This window comes from Chelonoidis abingdonii, chromosome 3, assembly GCF_003597395.2.
Source record: "Chelonoidis abingdonii isolate Lonesome George chromosome 3, CheloAbing_2.0, whole genome shotgun sequence".
NCBI lineage: Eukaryota > Metazoa > Chordata > Testudines > Testudinidae > Chelonoidis > Chelonoidis abingdonii.
In genome coordinates, this window is record NC_133771.1 from 184,813,049 (window position 1) to 184,831,639 (window position 18,591).

The window sequence follows — 18,591 nt, forward strand, 5'->3', positions numbered from 1 at the left end:
ACTAAATCAGTCTAAAATCACACCATTAGTTAAACCAATACAACTTTGCTTATACACCAAGATGACAGAGAATTAGAAGTATCTGGGATAATTCCTTGATATCCAAATAAGAGATGAGAGGTAGATGTCTTTCAGATGTGACATACTGTTTGGCAGTCTGCTTAAGGTTTACTTCCTTTTCAGTTATCTTTCATGGGCATCAAATATGCTGATGTTCTAGCCTGTTGCTGGTTTTACAATAGATTAAAAACATTGGTTTAATGTTTTATGGCCAAAAGCTTTACACACTTGATCTTGCTGTCAAGCACATAAAACAGAATCACATTTTGAACATACTTTATTGGAGTCAACTAAATATCATTTAATAAGGAACTCTCATGTTCATGTTATTCAGTGACATTTTAAATTCAGCCTTAAGTATTCCTTGTTAGTTAGTACAGAGTACCCATTGGGTTGCCTTAGTTATTAATTTTGACCACTGTTAATGGCTGCCTTTTTTAAAAGTAATTCTGAAGTCAAAATTCACTTATAGTTAAAAATCATATTGTCCTTCTGCTGAATTACTGTTAGATCAGGAAGACACCTTCTGCATTTGCTCCCATATAAAAGAATTGATTAATCTTTACCATAAAACCCAAGTATCAGAACAGTTATAAACACACAAAGTCTGATTCCCCTCTCACTTAGATCAGTGCAAATCAGGAATTAAAGCCAAAAAGTTAAAGGACCAGTGGGGAAAAAAATTGTATGAGAATCCATAGCTCATTTACCCATGGCTAGTATTAATAATTTCATGTTTTTACCACAGGAGGGCATAAGCAGAACTCTTAACACACTCTTGGGATAAATTAAAAAAGAAGGGAGAAGAGGCTTTGTCAGATGTGTATATATAATACAGCCCCGGTTTCTCCACCTGATGTTGCGTGCCTCAAAGAATTTCTGTATGTTGCATACAGCATGGTGGAATTAGGAAATCAGCCCAGAAAGACAAACACCCAAAAAGCCCTATATGGCAGGATGTCATTTCCCTTTGGCTCATGCATACTGTGGAATTACAAGGGTTCGATTCTAATTAGCAGAGCTGTCCAATGTCTAACCAGACAGCTGAATTGAGGATATACACATTGTTCTACTGCCTCTGTTTGCTTTCATTGGCAACATTCCAGATTATGGCCAGGCGTGCCCTCTCTCCTAAAAAGTACACTGAAAAGAGAGCCTGTATCTAACAAAACAAAGCTCCATTCTCCCTTTCAGATGTTAAAGAGCCAGCTGTAGGGACCAGCAAAACCTGCAGCTGTGGGAAGCCCTTGTGCTCTTGGTATGCATTTAATTAAAATATTGTATCAGTGAAGGCAAATCTCTTGCAGTTGTCTGTGCTTTTGAGTCACAAAAGAGGTTTCTTGTATTATTTCAGTAAGCATCATTGATATTCTGCTGATGCAAAGTACAACCAGGCAGGTGCTGCCTCAGTGTGGGAAGCAGCCTGTTGTGCAGATGTTAGTGAGAAAGACTATTTACTTTTTTAGGGAAATGTGTGCATGGAGATAAGGATCATAGTAAGACTGGCTTTTAGTTTTGCTTATTACACATGAATGGTTTCTTTATGCTAATATGCAGGATTTGCTATCAAAACTATAAATATTTCCACAGAGTATAAGACCTCTCCTGAGTCCTATTCTCATCTTAATGATTTATTATTATATTATTTATGTAGCACCAGAAGTGTGTGAGGTGTTTTGCAAACACATAGAAAAAGAAGGGACAAGATTTTGCTAAGTGACTAGTAATTTTGAGTGCCTCCATTTTTGGGTGTCCAACTTAAGACGTCTTAAACGGGCCTGACTTTCAGAAGTGGATGTTAAGTGCTTTCTGAAAATGAGACTCCTTTAAGGTGACTCAAGTTGGGTATCCAAAAATAGAGGCACTCAAAAAGCTTTGTAAAGCTTTGTCCAAGGTGCCTGTCCAGAAAAGCTTTCAGGGTAAACTTTTTTGAAAACCCCTAAAAGTGACGTGAGCTTAAATCTCAAGTGCCTAAGTAGTTTTTGAAAACGGGACTTAGGCTTCTATGCCACTTAGGTCCTTTTGAAAATGTCACCCACAATTGAAACAGACAGTGTACAGATGTGGGCTAAACTGCTGCTTCTCATCGAGAATATTCCTTATTGCTGAGAAGCCCACATCTTTTTCCCATTGAAGTAGGTATTACCCCTTTCTGAAGCCGCTTCTTCCAGCGTTAACCTGTGTTTTTCTCAATTCTGCTGTCATCCATCCTTCCAGAGTTTTTATTTCTGAATGCTTACATTTATAGATGGCTAATGCAAGATAATTTGGAACCACCACTCTGCATTTGTGTGCGTAATATATAAACACAGTCAATGAGAGAGAGTGGGAAGAGGGTGATCTCACTGATTCTAAGACTCAAATAGCTTACTTAAAAATATGATAGTGATAACTGCTCTTTTTGACACTATTCCTGGCTATCTCGCAGAGTGCCTGATCACACTGTTCTACGTGTGCTCCTTATTCTTCACAATCCCATGGAAGGTTCTCTCTGGAGCATCCGCCGCAGCCATTCGAGCAAGAATATGACCCACTCTCCTTCCTACTAGGGTTCTTTCATCCTGTTGTGCCTTGTGTCACAACAAATTGTATAGCTTTTAATACTTCTCCAGCACTGCTCAGTGCCAAATACAAGCTTCAGTTACTGTTAAACTCTGGCACTAACCACTGCACGCATTTCTTTTAGTTGTCATAACTTTCGTAGTTGTGCATTCCTTGGCAGAGGATGTTGTAAAGGCCAAGATTATAACAGGGTTCAAAAAAGAACTAGATAAATTCATGGAGGATAGGTTCATCAGTGGCTATTAGCCAGATGGACAGGGATGGTGTCCCTAACCTCTGTTTGCCAGAAGCTGAGAATGGGCAACAGGGGCTGGATCACTTGGTGATTACCTGTTCTGTTCATTCCCTCTGGGGCACCTGGCATTGGCCACTGTCGGAAGACAGGATACTGGGCTAGATGGCCCTTTGGTCTGACCCAGTATGGCCGGTCTTAGGGTCGTTTATCTTCTCCCTTTTATAAAAGGAGAAATATTTTTCATTGAATTCTCCTGGAGGAAATATCCTGTTCCCAGGAACCAGTCAGTTTTTATCATCCATTAGGGCCAGGAGCTCTCAGCTTGAGGTTCCAAACAGATTTTGATCACCCTGCTCTACCCATATTGCTAAACAGGAAAGGGAGGTGCAAGCTAGATGTGGTCTGGGTGCGGAAGAGGTTGAGAACCACTGAAGGAGAGTTGGCTGTATTTTAAAGAAGCTTTATTGAGGGCACAGGAACAAACCATCCCAATGTGCAGAAAGAATACCAAGTATGGCAGGCGACCAGCTTGGTTTAACAGTGAAATCTATGATCAGTTTAAACTCAAAAAGGAAGCTTACAAGAAGTGGAAATTTGGACAGATGACTCAGGAGGAGTATAAAAATATTGCTTGAGCATGCAGGGGTGTAATCAGGAAGGCCAAAGCACAATTGGAGTTGCAGCTACCAAGGGATGTGAAGAGTAAGGTGGTCAGGGAAAGTGTGGGACCCTTACTGAATGGGGGAGGCAACCTAGTGACACATGATGTGGAAAAAGCTGAAGTGCTCAATGCTTTTTTTGCCTCAGTCTTCACAGACAAGGTCAACTCCCAGACTGCTACACTGGGCAACACAGTATGGGGAGGAGATGAGCAACCCTCAGTGGTGAAAGAACAGGTTAAGAACTATTTAGAAAAGCTGGACATGCACAAATCCATGGGTGCAGATCTAATGCATCCAAGGGTGCTGAGGGAGTTGGCTTATGTGATTGCAGAGCCATTGGCCATTATCTCTGAAAATTCGGGGCAATCAGGAGAGGTTCCAGACGATTGTAAAAAGGCAAATATAGTGTCCATATTTTTAAAAGGGTATAAAGAGAACCTGAGGAACTATAGACTGGTCAGCCTCACTTCAATCCCCGGCAAAATCATGGAGCAGGTCCTCAAGGAATCCATTTTGAAGCACTTGGAGGAGGAGAAAGTAATCAGGAACAGTCAACATGGACTCACCAAGGGCACGTCATGCCTGACCAACCTGATTGCCTTCTATGATGAGATAACTGGCTCTGTGGATATGGGAAAAGTGGTGGATGTGATATATCTTGACTTTAGCAAAGCTTTTGATACAGTCTCCCACAGTATTCTTGCCTGCAAGTTAAGAAGTATGGATTGGGTGAATGGATATAAGCTGGCTAGATTGTTGAGACTCAACAGCTCGATATCTAGCTGGCAGTTAATATCAAGCAGAATGCCCAGGGATCAATTCTGGGGCTGGTTTGTTTAACATCTTTGTTAATGATCTGGATGATGAGATAGATTGAACCTCAGCAAGTTCGTAGATGACACTAAGCTGGGGGAGAGGTAGATACCTGAAAGCGTAGGGATAGGGTCCAGAAGTGACCTAGACAAATTGGAGGATTGGGCAAAAGAAATCTGATGAGGTTCAACAAGGACAAGTGCAGAGTCTGCACTTAGGAGTCCTGCACTGCTACTGGCTGGGACCGACTGTCTAAGCAGCAGTTTCTGCAGAAAGGACCTGGGGATACAGTGGACAAGAAGCTGGATATGAGTCAGCAGTGTGCCTTGTTGCCAAGAAGGCTAACAGCATATTGAGCTGTATTAGTAGGAGCATTGTCAGCAGATTGAGGGATGATTATTCTCCTCTGTTTGGCACTGGTGAGGCCATGCCTTCAGTAATTGCATCCATTTGCACCCCTTCACTACAGAGGGGTGTGGACAAATTGGGAGAGTCCAGTGGAGGGCAATGAAAATATTAGGGGGCTGCATGCACATGACTTACAAGGAGAGGCGCAGAAGAGAAAGAGATGGGGAGGGGTTGATAGCAGCCCTTCAACTACCTGAAGGAGGTTCCAAAGCGGATGGAGCTCGGTGTTCTCAGTGGTGGCAGATGACAGAGCAAGAAGCTATGTCTCAAGTTGCAGTCAGGAATGTCTAGGTTGGATATAGGAACACTATTTCACTAGGAGGGTGGTGAAGCACTGAATGGGTTACCTAGGGAGTTGGTAGAATCTCCATCCTTAGAGTTTTTTAAGACCCGACTTGACAAAGCCCTGGCTGGGATGATTTAGCTGGGGATTGGTCCTGCTTTGAGCAGGGGGTTGGACTAGATGACTTCCTGAGGTCTCTTCTAACCCTAATATTCTATGATTCTATGAATTAGCCAACTGAGAGCTGGATTAATCTATCTCCCAATTCTTTCTTTAAACACTTAGCTACAACCAAGCCTTTCTGATAAAACCTATAATATAATGCTAAATGTCGGAGAAGAATATCCAGTGATAGGAGGTCACTTTAACTCTCATCTTAGATCTTTGCTTTTAATTTTTAACTAGGGTGTCTGGAAGCTTGTCTCAGGTATGGCACTGTATAAGTATTATTGTAAACTAAGATTTCTTCCATCCCAGGAACATTCCTCAGAATGTGAAATGGGATGCATGTTTTTAAGAATTTAAGAGAAAAATTGTGGCATGACGCAGTAGTCTGAATCAGTTGTCTAGATTTGAGACTATGCTCTCTGTTTATAACTAAGTAGATACAGCATTTACAATATATAGCCAGCTCTCTCTTCAAAGGAAAAGGTCATATCTGTTTTCTCACAAATTCAACAAAATAATGAATGACAGCTTAGTAGTACAGTAGTGGATCTGATTCACAATGCCTTATTGTTTGGCGTTCTCCTCTGTTTAGACAGCATTCCCACTGTTGAACAGATTTTAGAAAAGTGTTACAAATAGAAATCAATCTGAGATTTGGTACAATGCTGTGCATTTTATTATTCTTTGTTATTAATATTATTATATAGCACCATATATGTGAATGGTGCTTTTAAACACATATGAGCACAGTTCCTGCCCTAAATCATTTACAGTCTGAGGCCTTGATCCTGCATCAGGATGTGCTAGAACTGACTCCTGCACCTATGCAGAGTCTCAGTGAGTTCACTAGGCCTTATCATGGATGCACGCTAGTGGATTCTAAAGCAGGATGAGGGTTTGAGGTCTATAATTCATGGCTGTGGCCTGGAGTAAATCTTTTCAGGACTCACCCTTAAAACAGACGCAATTCAGACAAAAGAGGAAGAGGAGAATGGGATTGACAAATCATGTGGTCCTGAGTTGTTCCTGTTACACCTACTTGTGAGCAGATCTAAGTAGCTTTTTCCTTTGTGGTTGTTTTATGGTGGTTGTATTTAAGTCCACCTGTTGTTGACCAGTGTAGGTGTCAAGGTCTGAAACTTAACACAAAATGAAACTAGGAAGTTTTCAAAGGTTGTCTTTTTCATGACTCCAGTTTGAATTGGACCTGTGCTGCCAGGGAATTTTTGGGTCTTTGGGGGTATTTGTAAGTCCAGGTTCCTTTGCTGAATCATTTATAAAATTCAAAGACATTTTATTTTAAGGGCATGGTTCTGCTTCCCTGACTCTCATTACTTTACTCCATGAGTAACTCCAGTGATTTGTACATTGAAAGTGTAACTACACTGGATCCAATGTGGATTCAGTGATAGATGAATGTTCATATTAAACAAGAACCTCAGTGCAAGATTTCAAAGGTTTATGTACAACTTAAGGAAGGAATCTACACAACAAAACAGTTTTAAGAAGCAGCCTGACTTCGGAACTCTTTCCCTGGTCACTGCATGTGTTACAACAGCTCAGCTCCCTTTAGAGCAGGTATTTATAATTCTACATCTTGCTGCACAGGAGACCAAACATGAAAACGTGCTAGTTTCCTTTAAAACAGGACATTTCACCTGTATATCCTCCATTTTAACTTTTTTTCTCCATGCCCCCATTGGATCTTTTTCAAAGCTCCTTACATAGACTAAATTCCTATTGAAACCTATGGGGTACTGAAAACAAGGCTCATGAATAGGAATGAAAACAAGCAACATTTTGCATTATGCTGTTGTGATCACACTGCTTTCTTTTCCCAGTAAATATGCTTAGGCTCTTCAGTCACATTATTTCCTAAAGTCTGGCCCAAAGCTTATTGTGGGCAATGGGAGTCATTCATAATGACAGTGAATAGTAATAGGACCAGGGAAAGAGCCTGTGAATGGCTCTGTAGTCTGGTAGTTAGGGCACCCTCCTAGGATGTGGTAGACTCAAGTCCCTGCTCCAGTGACTGCTCACTTATTTATAAAAAGTGCAACAGCTTCAACAGGAGAGACAGGGAGACCCCCAACAGAATAACCCATAGCCCAGTGAGTAGGATGCTTTTCTGTAATGTGGGAAACCCAAATTCAATCCTTTCTCCACACCAGGCCGAGGGAAGAATTGGCCCTGGGTCTCCCGCTTCCCAGAGACTACCCTAGCCACTGGGCTAAAAGTTTATAAGGCAACTCCTCATCCTCTTTTCTTCCTCTTTTCCCTCATGGCGCTATGTAAATCTAGTCCTCCTTGGCTTTTGTGAAAATGCCCAAAATTTAAATAGAAAAGAAAGGAATCAGGTAAAACAAAACATTTAGTTTCTACCCAAGTCAAATTTTATGTTTTCTACTACTTGATTCACTGAAAATTTTGGAAAATTTCATTTTCAGTTGGACCCCCCCTTCCCCCCCAAAAATCTAATTTTTTTGGTCAGAATGACTAGTGAACTTACAAATCCATTCTTCGTTTAGCTCTGCTCCACACTTGGTTGTGATTATTGCTGGTCTAGTGGTTAAGTCATAGGGCTAGAACTTAGAAAACATGGATGTCAGTTCCTGCATGTGCCACAGACTTGGGCAAGTAACTTAATCTCTCTACTTCAGTTTCCCCATTTGAACCTGGAAATAATACTTTGCTGCATCACAGGGATACTGTCAAGGTAAATTCATGAGTGCGTCTAAAGTGCATTGAGATCCTTGGTGGGAGATGCTATGGAATTGTAAAGTATCATTTTAATTGTATCATAAAATGTGTTCAGACTTAGCTAAAATCAAATCTGGTAGCATCATTACAGTCATGGTATCATAGCGTTCACAAACGAGGTTGCTGGCTATACAAGGGAAGTAGCCTGTTGGGCCTTGTCTGCACTGCAGTTTCTGTGAAATTCCACCACTGTGCTAGCACAAGTGTAGCTCCGTTGGTCAAAGTGCTAGTGTAGACTGTCTGCTGGTATTTCTACCACTGTGTCACCATGATCTGCTCTGAACAGGGTCAAATAATGTGGTGGTAAAGTGGCTCTGGCTGGTCTACACCAGCATCCCACTGTTAGTAGTAGCACTGGTGGAACTACCCTAGTGCTATAGCACTGTCGGGAAGGTTTGCTAAAATCCCAAGTGTAAACACACCCTAGCATGGCCTCGCCTGAACCTGTTTCAGCTGAGACTTTCCAGATTCACATAATTGGGTATCCAAATCCACTGTGCAGCTTTGAAAACCACAGGCTTTACCTCCTGCATAGTTCCCCTCAAACCTGTTCCAGTCAGTTCCCCAAGAACTCAGCTGGACTCTGGTATCATCATTCAGGTTCCTTTATTTGGCATACAGCAAAACTACAGAGTTGATCAGACTCAAGTGTAGAAGGTTGGTCTAAGGTATACCACACATCCAGAGTTACGCAGCAAGCTGCTTCCTTTATATGCATTTACACATTACATTGCATTTACTATACACTGCATTACACATTTTGGGATTGGGTGGTCACTTTGTGGTAACAATCCCTGTACAGCGTGCTCTGTCTCTGCACACACTGTCCGTGTACAACTTACTCTTTACCTCATCTTTTGTTCTAGGCTTGGTTTATCCATTCTTATATTGTCCACTGTAAATGGTTCCCTAAATGTTCCCCCTTATTTTACCTAGTACAGTCATTGTGCCTCAAGCCTGCTGAATTATTTACCTCTCTAATCCTGTATCCCAAGAAAGGCCTTACCCATGTCCAATTCGTCCTGTAGTATAGTCCTTTCTATATTATCAAGAGCTGCTGTGCCATGGTGTAATTCTTGAACATTGCGAAACACACTTTGATTTTTCTTTGTGGACTGGCTCAAACTGCGTTATAACCTTATTCCCAAATTGTGCTTCAGCCTTGGACTTTTCAGAATCCACAGCATAGTGTAGACAGAACTTCAATGGGAGTTTTTTACCATTGATTTCCATGAAGCAGAGTTAGGTCATTGCTGAATGCTTTTGAAAATCCCACTCTAAATATAAGAACATAAGAATGGCCATACTGGGTCAGACCAAAGGTCCATCTAGCCCAGCATCCTGTCTACTGACAGTGGCCAATGCCAGGTGCCCCAGAGGGAATGAACAGAACAGGTAATCATAAAGTGATCCAACCTCAGTCACCCATTCTCAGCTTCTGGCAAACAGAGGCTAGGGACACCATCCCTGCCCATCCTGGCGAATAGCCATTCATGGACCTATCCTTCAAGAACTTACCCAGTTCTTATCTACTAATGAAAACTACTCTCCCTTCTCAGCTGTAAGGATATTATACTGCACTTTGATTTTATTTAGATATACTTCTTGTGTCTGCATTTACAGGAGGCTGAGGACTTGTTTTGGCAGGGTTTTTTTGTAAATAACCATTTAAAGAGGGGTTCAACATTTTAGAAACCTGAGAGAAAGGGAATAAAGATATAAAGCTGCAGTAGGAAGAGAGCCTGAGACATAAGTCCTTGTATCAAAGGCCTGGTATGAGGCTTGAGGCCTGGGCTAAAGTAATAGTCGAAGCTTCAGTGATATAAAGCAAAGACAAACTCTGAGCAAAAGGCAGGACCTGTTCACAGAATCTAGCGAGAATAGGGCTGATATTGAAGAAATACACATTCCTAAGAAGCGCTAGACACAGAGTACTCACACAGACACGTTCCGATATCAAGTGGCACCAAAACATCCCGATATTAAGGATGGTACAAAAACATTCCCCAGAATAACAGGAACACACTGACTGCTCCTCGGAATAAGGTCAGAATTACAGTGCGTAATATAAATGTTTTAACTGAACCAACATATACAAGGTGATGAGTGATAACAAGCCATGTCAGTGGGCAGTGACTAACTATGTTAGAGGGGCAGTATTAACTTGTTTGTATTGGGGTATAAAGATGTATCTAAGAGGGAGTGTCTTTGTTTAGCCTAAGGAAGAACGGAAAATCTTGCCGTTCACTGATCTGGTCCATTGTTACAGGCATACATGTATTAGCGGTCTGGTAGAGTCCATGGGATACTAGTACTGTGCTTGGTTGATAATAAACCTGGCCTGGTGCTTTCGTCTCTGGATGGATTTTGTGGTCTTTGGGTGGTTTGCTTGAGGTCTGCTGTGCCAACAGTTTGTGCAGAGCTGTGGCAGCACACAGGGAGAACAGAGAAAGAACACACACATTTAACCACACTGGTGACCCACGACTGCTGATTTGGTAAGTAAGCAAGCTATCCTCTGTAGGAATTGCGATCTAATATCTTGCACACTTCTTTTTTAGGTGCTGGTTTACTTTTAACCATTACTTGGTTTCCTACTTGCCAATGCCTAATATCACGGCTCTCATCAAATTCTTGATTCATTATTTGCTGTTCTACAGCTTGTTGTGCTGCAGGTGCTCCTTGGACTGTACCCAACCAATATTTGAGGCCAGGTCTACACGACGCGCGAAAATCGATTTTAGATACGCAATTTCAGCTACGAGAATAGCGTAGCTGAAATCGATTATCTAAAATCGATCTACTCACCCGTCTTCACCGCGCGGGATCGATGTGCGCGGCTCACCATGTCGATTCCGGAACTCCGTTGGTTTTGGTGGAGTTCCGGAATCGATGTAAGCGCGCTCAGGGATCGATATATCGCGTCTAGATGAGACGTGATATATCGATCCCCGAGCAATCGATTGTAACGCGCCGATATGGCGCGTCGTATAGACGTGGCCTGAGACTGTTTTTTATGTGGTTGTTGCCAGTGTTTTTGTAGTGTCCCAGTCTGGGGGGTACACGGCAGGAGTCTGATACTGTAGCTAGATGTCATTCCAAAAAGCACCAGCTGCACACAGTTTAAGCAGGTAAAACTGTAACCAAGAGGAGTGACAATGAGAAGTTTTCTGTAATGCACTCATCTCAAGGTGAACGCTTCCGTTATAGACAACTGTGATGTGCTGCTATTGAATAAGATGTAAAAATGAGATCCTGATGACTTGCTGTCAATAGAACTCCTATGGCACTTTTTGCTGCAGGATGGGTGCATCCGATGAAGTGGGCTGTAGCCCACGAAAGCTTCTGCTCAAATAAATTTGTTAGTCTCTAAGGTGCCACAAGTACTCCTGTTCTTTTTGTGGATACAGACTAACGCGGCTGCTACTCTGAAATCTAAGACTCAGTTGTTCTCTGCCAGTATTACATGTACCCCTGGGAGTACGCAGGGGTCTTCCAGGGGGATATATCAACTCATCTAGATATTTGCTAGTTTTACAACAGGCTCCATAAAAAGCACTAGCAAACTCAGGATAAACTAAAATTTCATGCAGACAATTACTTGTTTGTTATACTGAAATGTAAGTTCAATATTTATATTCCAATTGATTTATTTTACAATAATATGGTAAAAGTGAGAAAGTTAAGCAATTTTTCAGTAATAGCGTGCTGTGACACTTTTGTATTTTTATGTCTGATTTTGTAAGCAAGTTGTTTTTAAGTGAGGTGAAACTTGGGGGCATGCAAGACAAATCAGACTCCTTAAAGGGGTACAGTAATCTGAAATGATTGGAAGCCACTGGCTAGGTCAATGGTTGTCAACCTTTCCAGACTACTGTTTCTCTTTCAGGAGTCTGATTTGTCTTGCATACCCCAAGATTCACCTCACTTAAAAACTACTTGCTTACAAAATCAGACATAAAAATACAAAAGTGTCACAGCATGCTATTACTGAAAAATTGCTTACTTTCTCATTTTGTCTGTATGCAATTTTAGTTTGTACTGACTTTGCTAGTGTTTTTTATGTAGCCTGTTGTAAAACTAGGCAAATATCTAGATGAGTTGATGTACGTTGTGGAAGACCTCTGCGTACCCTCAGGGGGTAAGTATACCCCTGAATGAAAACCTCTGATCTCGGTGACCTGGCCAGATTCCAGTTTGGTTCATTACATACTGTCTGTCTCAATTTGCCCTGTAATTTTAATTGGATACAGTTGTGACGGGGTTCCTAGGTGCAGCCTGGACTGTAGGACTGCTGAGCTCTCTGTCTCACCAACCTGGGCTCCCTCTCACACTGTGATGTTGTTGGCAAGCTGCTAACCTCTGGCAGGTACTGCACCTACACAGATATCCACGGGCCAAAGACACACTCCACTGAGTTACATGAATGCTTCTCCCAGCAACTCATGAACCAACAATAGCGAAGCTCCAGCCAGTTCCCACCAGTTCCCCAGCCTTGCTCCCCTGGAATATACCATCTTGCCCTGATCAGAAGCCTGACCAATGTAAGTTCATTACCCAGTCTGCCCCTCCCTCGATGTGGAGAGGATATACACTAGCCTTTGTAAACTGAACTGAAATTTCCCAGGCAATGCAACCAAAACACGCTGTTTTAGGTAAAATATAAAACTGATTTATTAACTACAGAAAGGTAGGTAGATTTTAAGTGATTATAAGTAGTAATTGTACAGATCGCAATTGGTTACTTAAGTTAAATTCACAGTCTGAGTTTTATAAACTAAACAGGACATTAATCAAGGAGTGTCTCACCCTGACAAGTCAGACAGGTCACAAATCTTCAATGCACAGGCGGAACTCTCCCCCAGCCCGGGACCACCTGGCCTAGTTCAAAGTCTTTGTCCTCCAGACTTGTTTCCAGGTGTTGAGTTGTGGGGGGAGTGAGGCCAAGTGATGATGTCACTCTCCTTTTATGCTTTCTTCCAGCTTACTGGAAAGATCTTTTGGTGTGATGTAAATCAAGCAACCTCCATTGTATACGTGCACTCTCTGAGAAGTCTTCATTCTACACACTTCATTGGGGGTGTGGATTTCTTTTAGTGGGGCATCAGTGCTTCTGGGTACTCCATTGTTGTACCTGAAAGGCTGGTTTTGAGTGTTCCCAACCTCACAACATGTTTCAATAACACACACATAGCAAAACTTCATAACTTCACATACAATGATAGCACGTACAATCCAACAGGATATGAATGTTCAACAGATCATGACTTTCAAAATGATACCTCATAAGGCATACTTTGTCTAAAACATATCAAAATTATATGACAGTGGTAAATATAGGGGTTCCAGGGTATTGCTTTGAGGTACAGCGTGCCACAACAGTATCTTTCATTTCCCATCCTAGTATTCAGTGTGCATTGTGAAACCATGAGATACACTTTTAAGTTTATTTGTAAAATGCTTTGATATCTATTTGCATGAAATGCACTACGTACATACAGTATTGTTATCATTAAACAGGACCAGTGGGTTTCAATACCTAACCAGAATGTGTTGTGTTATTAAATAGTGCTTCACTGGCATCAGATATAAGCCATAATACACCAAAACCCCAGTACAGCCATAACTTGTCAACATTTTTCTTTGTTAAATTGTTCACAGATAGTCATAAAACAGTCTTTAAAATGGCTATTCAAATGTCTGTTTTGGAGTAAAATATTGCCATCTTTGTGGCTAAATCCAAGTCAGCTCATTAATGCCAATATGTATCGCTACATCCATCCATTTTCAGGCAAAAATAGTACTGCTTACAGTCTTTTTTTTTTATTTTTTTTTTAAGGAAATTACTTAACTCATACACTTACAGGAGACTAACCCCAGTGAAGTCAGTGGGACTACTCAAATACTTAGGTGTGTACTTGAGTGCTTTCCTGGACTGACACCCTAGACTGATAAACACCAACCCAATAATGAGATTTGCTTGCTGAGCTTTTTGTTGTATTTTTTGGTGTGGGTATGGAATGCTATTTGATGGGAGGTAAAACAAAAAGCAGCCAAACAGTATCTTTGCTCATTTTGCACTCATACTGCTTTCACAAACATTGGGTCAGATTTAGCTCTGTGTGTGTTTAAAAAATATAAGATTTTATTGAATTCCATTCTTGCTCTGACCCTCAAAAAGGCAGACTAAAGTCCTACTCCTGCATCTGGAGAGCTGGTTGCAAGAATAAGGCCAGAGTTAGAAACTTCCTGAACCTTCCTGTCCCTGACAAACCCAAACCATATTTTCTGTTTGAAGAGGAGCAAATAATTCACAGCAAATAACTTGCTCAAAATATTTCACTTGTTTTTTTAATTATCTCTGAGCAGCATGTGATTTTCACACCTGCATTTGTTGTTCTAAATTATTTCTGTCTGTAAATTGTCTATGAGTAGATCATTGTGAGAATTCATGATTTGAAATTTGAAATATGATGATTAGTTTTGATTGGACAGAAGGTCATGCAGTGTGGTTCTGTTCCCTCATGGGATGAGCACAACTCCTCGAATGAAGCTTTTAGTGTGAATACTCATGATTACAAATATGTAATTTGTTTCCCACAAATATCTTTTAACAGCTGTTAACATGTTGCTGTTTCCTCAAACGTTTCTGCCATTAAACTTCTTTGTTAGAATGTTTGTGGAACGTAACATGGAAGGAGCAGGAACACAGTTGAAGCCAATTAGCTTTAAACTTCAATGAAATGTTCATAGAACATAGGTGCCCAGCTCTTCTTTCTCTTTGTTTTAATGAGTGTAGGGTTTACCTATACAGGAAAGTTATACCAGTATAAGCTAAATTGTGAATTTAAACTGCTTTAGTTAGACTAGCATAGCCACCCATGTGGTCACTCTTACTCCCGTATAAATATACTTTTTTCTTTAACTTATGTCACTTTGGAACGGGTGGGAGGGGAGGAGAACCATTCTTATTCAGAAATAAGAATATTCACATGGAGAGTTATACCAGTATAACTACAGCAATTTAACTATAGAGGTGTAACTTTACTGGAGTCACTGGTAAAAGTTTCCAGGATAGACAAGTCCTAACCCCCTCACCCTGCCTACTCTCAGTGATACAACATGTAAATATAACCAAAAAGGAGTAGTCATTTAAGAACATCACGCAAGCTCAGTTTAATACAAACCAGTACAGTGTGTACACAAAAAGAGGAGCAGCATCTGTTTTATAAATATGATCCATGAACGGCTTCCAAATGTCTCCTCTGTTCTTCAAATGTGAATGTGATTTTCTCATAGGAAGCCATCTGGGATAGGCATGCTAACGACTCTTCCTCATTCAGATTGCCATTGTTTTCCTATGCCTCAGAGTGACTTGCTTTATGTCGTTAGGCTAACTTTGGAATGATTATCCTTTTCATTTTCTCTTCTTTTAAAAAGACAGTTTGTTGCACAGCAGATGTGCATCACAAGTGGTCTGGTTTAAACATGCTGCTTTTGCCTTCCTGTTAGAAACATTGTGAAAGGAATGAGGGACCTGCGAGAAGTATTACGGACTGTGGAAACAAAAGCTACTCAGAGCTTCAAAATGGTAAGGAAATATATGGAAGGGTTTAAAGATGGGAAGTCAGTTTAATCTGCTTTGCAGATAGTTTATTTCTTAATCATTGATGTGGAACAAGATTCCCCCAGCCCTCCCCTGACTGATGCCTTTGTTGGTCGTTGTGGTGACACATTTAATTAGACACACAAGCTCAACAGACACACCTAAGCAGGTGGGTGTTTTCTCTGCCTCTCTTCTGAAAGCATTGTTCTGTTCAGTGTATTTTTTTATTTGTAGGTTATTTTATTTTATTTTGCACACCAAAGCAATTGTAATGTGAAACGAAATACGTCCTGTATTTCTGGCATCCTTGGATTATCCAGCTGATAATGTCTGTTTTAGTCTCTCTTTCACACTCAGATGCACATATGCTTTTTCACATTAATACATAGCTGTGCTATGTATTTCATTCTTTTTTCCCTCCTTGAACTTCCAGTGCTTTTGGCTTTAAGGTGGTGCATTTTCTCTCTGGAAAGCAACTCTGTTGAACAATGTAATTGGGGATGATACTTGCGGATTGCCATTTTTGTGTGCTGCCTTTCCAAGAACCTCTTACAAATGGACACATTAGAATTTACTTGTGCATGTTAGAGAGCAGCCAGAGGCTGTCTCAAGTTATGGAGGTTTTGTTCTTGGGGAAAGTGATAGTTTATTCAGAGGTTTATATTTGTGTGTGCTTCAGTTGTAATATTAAAAATATGGAACATGGGGAAGTAGCAGGGATATTATTGATGTGCATCATTAACCAATGGTTAGTCCTGTAATGGGAGACTTTCTGGTGCTTGTCGTAACTCATATAGCATGGCTAGGTGGAAAAAAGCCACTTCTCAGGAATGGATGTCAGTCAAAGTTTGGATCTGTCCTATTGTTCATATTCAGGGCTTTGTCTCCCAGCAATGGCTGGTAGTCACCCAAATATATGATTAATGTCAACTGGCCTCTTCTTAATAAGACTGGTATTACCCATGTATTGGTCATGGATGAAGACTCTTAAACCTGGAAAGTCATGTTCTTGTGTGTTATTGTGACCTGGATGACTAAAGTGGCCTTGTGTTGGTTCAACTTTGTCTGTCTGTCCATATATTCAATCCAAAATGAGTCCAGGGAAGGCTGAGGAAGAGATGTGGCTGTGCTTTTGACCTACGATTTTAGGTGCAGGAGATACCAAGGTCCCAAGAGCAGTCTGATCTGAATGTGTCCACTTACCATAAAAATCCAGGGCTAAAATGAATGAGTATAATGGACATGTACAGAATGAGTATTCTGGGTGTGTTCCTGATTGAGTCCATGCCAGGTCTGGTCCCTTTTCACCTACATGTGTCATTCTGTAACTTCTCTGTTCACTCTGACAGTGTCTCTTCTGTGTCAGCTCAAGATATCTAGCTCACCAGGTGGTTTCTAGCTTATTCCATACTCTCAGGAGCTTAACTTTGTGCTGGGCATGGAAATGGATGTTTTTAAAAAATGACACAGTTGAAGTGGTTCCATCACTTTCCAGACCAAGATCAGAATTCTGGGGGATTTTATTGCTCAAACATAACATTGCTCTGCTGAAGGGCTGATGAGCATAACCATTTCTTGTCCCCAAACTCTGACACAGTGGAACCTGGATGCTGCTTTCCCTATACTGCAAGGTGAGCTGTGCTGCATAGGAGAGATTAATCCCCAGGGGAAGATTAGGAGGTGTTTATACCACTATACCATTGGACTTTTTTTAAAAAATGAGCTGTTGAGAGGGGATTAGGGCAGGAATATATTTACTTAAACTAGTTTTTCAAACACTGAAATTAAACACATGATCATATTTCCCTTGTAGGCCGACAATTTACTTGAAGCATAATGATGCCTTTTTAGCCAAAGGGAGTAATAATATAAATCAGAGACTTGGATTGTTCTAATTTGTTTGGTCTTGTTCAAAACAAAAGTGAAGCTAATTTACAGTGCTACTGCACTGTACATGAACGTCAAAGCAGACTCCAAGCATTTGGGTCCTGTCTCTTCTGAGCTGTTTTATCCCAATCATAGTCATAGTTTCATGCAGAGCTGCAGAGATCTTACTGATACTAGTGCAGTTTTTCTTATCCCCAGGGCTTTAGAAAAAAATGTCAGAGAGTTGACTCCTGAGGGTGAAACTGACTAAATGATTGTGTGCTGAAATGATAAAATGATATTGGCTAATATCACAGTACCGTAGGGTATTTTGCTCATGTTTACATATTATAAAAAGTATAGAAAAGGCTGGTTACTAGCAGATAGCATTTGTCAGTGCATGGAGGTATGAAGGCTCCAAGGAGTTATATGGAGCAGTATTTTTCCACAGCAATGCCAGCCATTCAAATCAGTTTGCCATTATCTGGATATAGAAATGAAACCTTCCTTTCCAGTTTCCAAGAAGCACTGCACGTTATTGCTATTGCATCTTAAGTAGTAAGATGATGTCCTTGTGTGACGAGATGGTCAAAAAAGAAACAATAAAAGTCCTCAGCATGAACAGTTTTTTGTTTTGTTGGCAGTCTGGTAGTAGGAACTTTCCATAGGTTTAGATAAACTAGATTGAGGTTGGAGAGGTCATGCCTACTATTTTTGACATTAGAATACATGGTGGGGAGCAACTAGGACTGACATATTAGGATTTATAGGTATACTGACTTTATATGTAAAACATACTAACGTGGCAGGCCTAGTTGCTCCTCACCATGTATTTTATATGTAAGTGTGTGTGTGTGTGTACACGTACATATGTGTTATAATCTGCATATGTTCTATGCAAAAACCAATTTTTTGCACTGAATACATTTGAACAAAAAGGCAGGAAATGCCAGAATAAAGGTTCCTTCCATTCACTTCTGCTTGCTCACAACATTGTATCTCCTGGACTAGATGATGACATGCCCTTATTTTGTGGGAGTGAGGGTGAGAGATGCGTAAGGTTCCTTTGTCCCATGTACTGCCCAAGGAAGGACATGTCACAATTCCCATCCCAGCATAAAGTTTTTGTTGTGTTCTGAAGTTATTTAGGAGCAAAAAGAGTAGTGAT

At 40.8% G+C, this 18,591-nt stretch overlaps 1 protein-coding gene across 3 annotated transcripts in view; it reads left to right on the plus strand.

Annotated features, from left to right (window-relative positions):
• Positions 1 to 18,591, plus strand: part of TTC7A (tetratricopeptide repeat domain 7A) — a 304,672-nt gene that overhangs the window by 44,171 nt on the left and 241,910 nt on the right. For all 3 annotated transcript variants that reach the window (XM_032768913.2, XM_032768912.2, XM_032768915.2), the window contains one exon: positions 15,464 to 15,542. In XM_032768913.2, the coding sequence (XP_032624804.2) occupies positions 15,464 to 15,542 (79 nt within the window). The remainder of the gene's footprint in view (positions 1 to 15,463; positions 15,543 to 18,591) is intronic.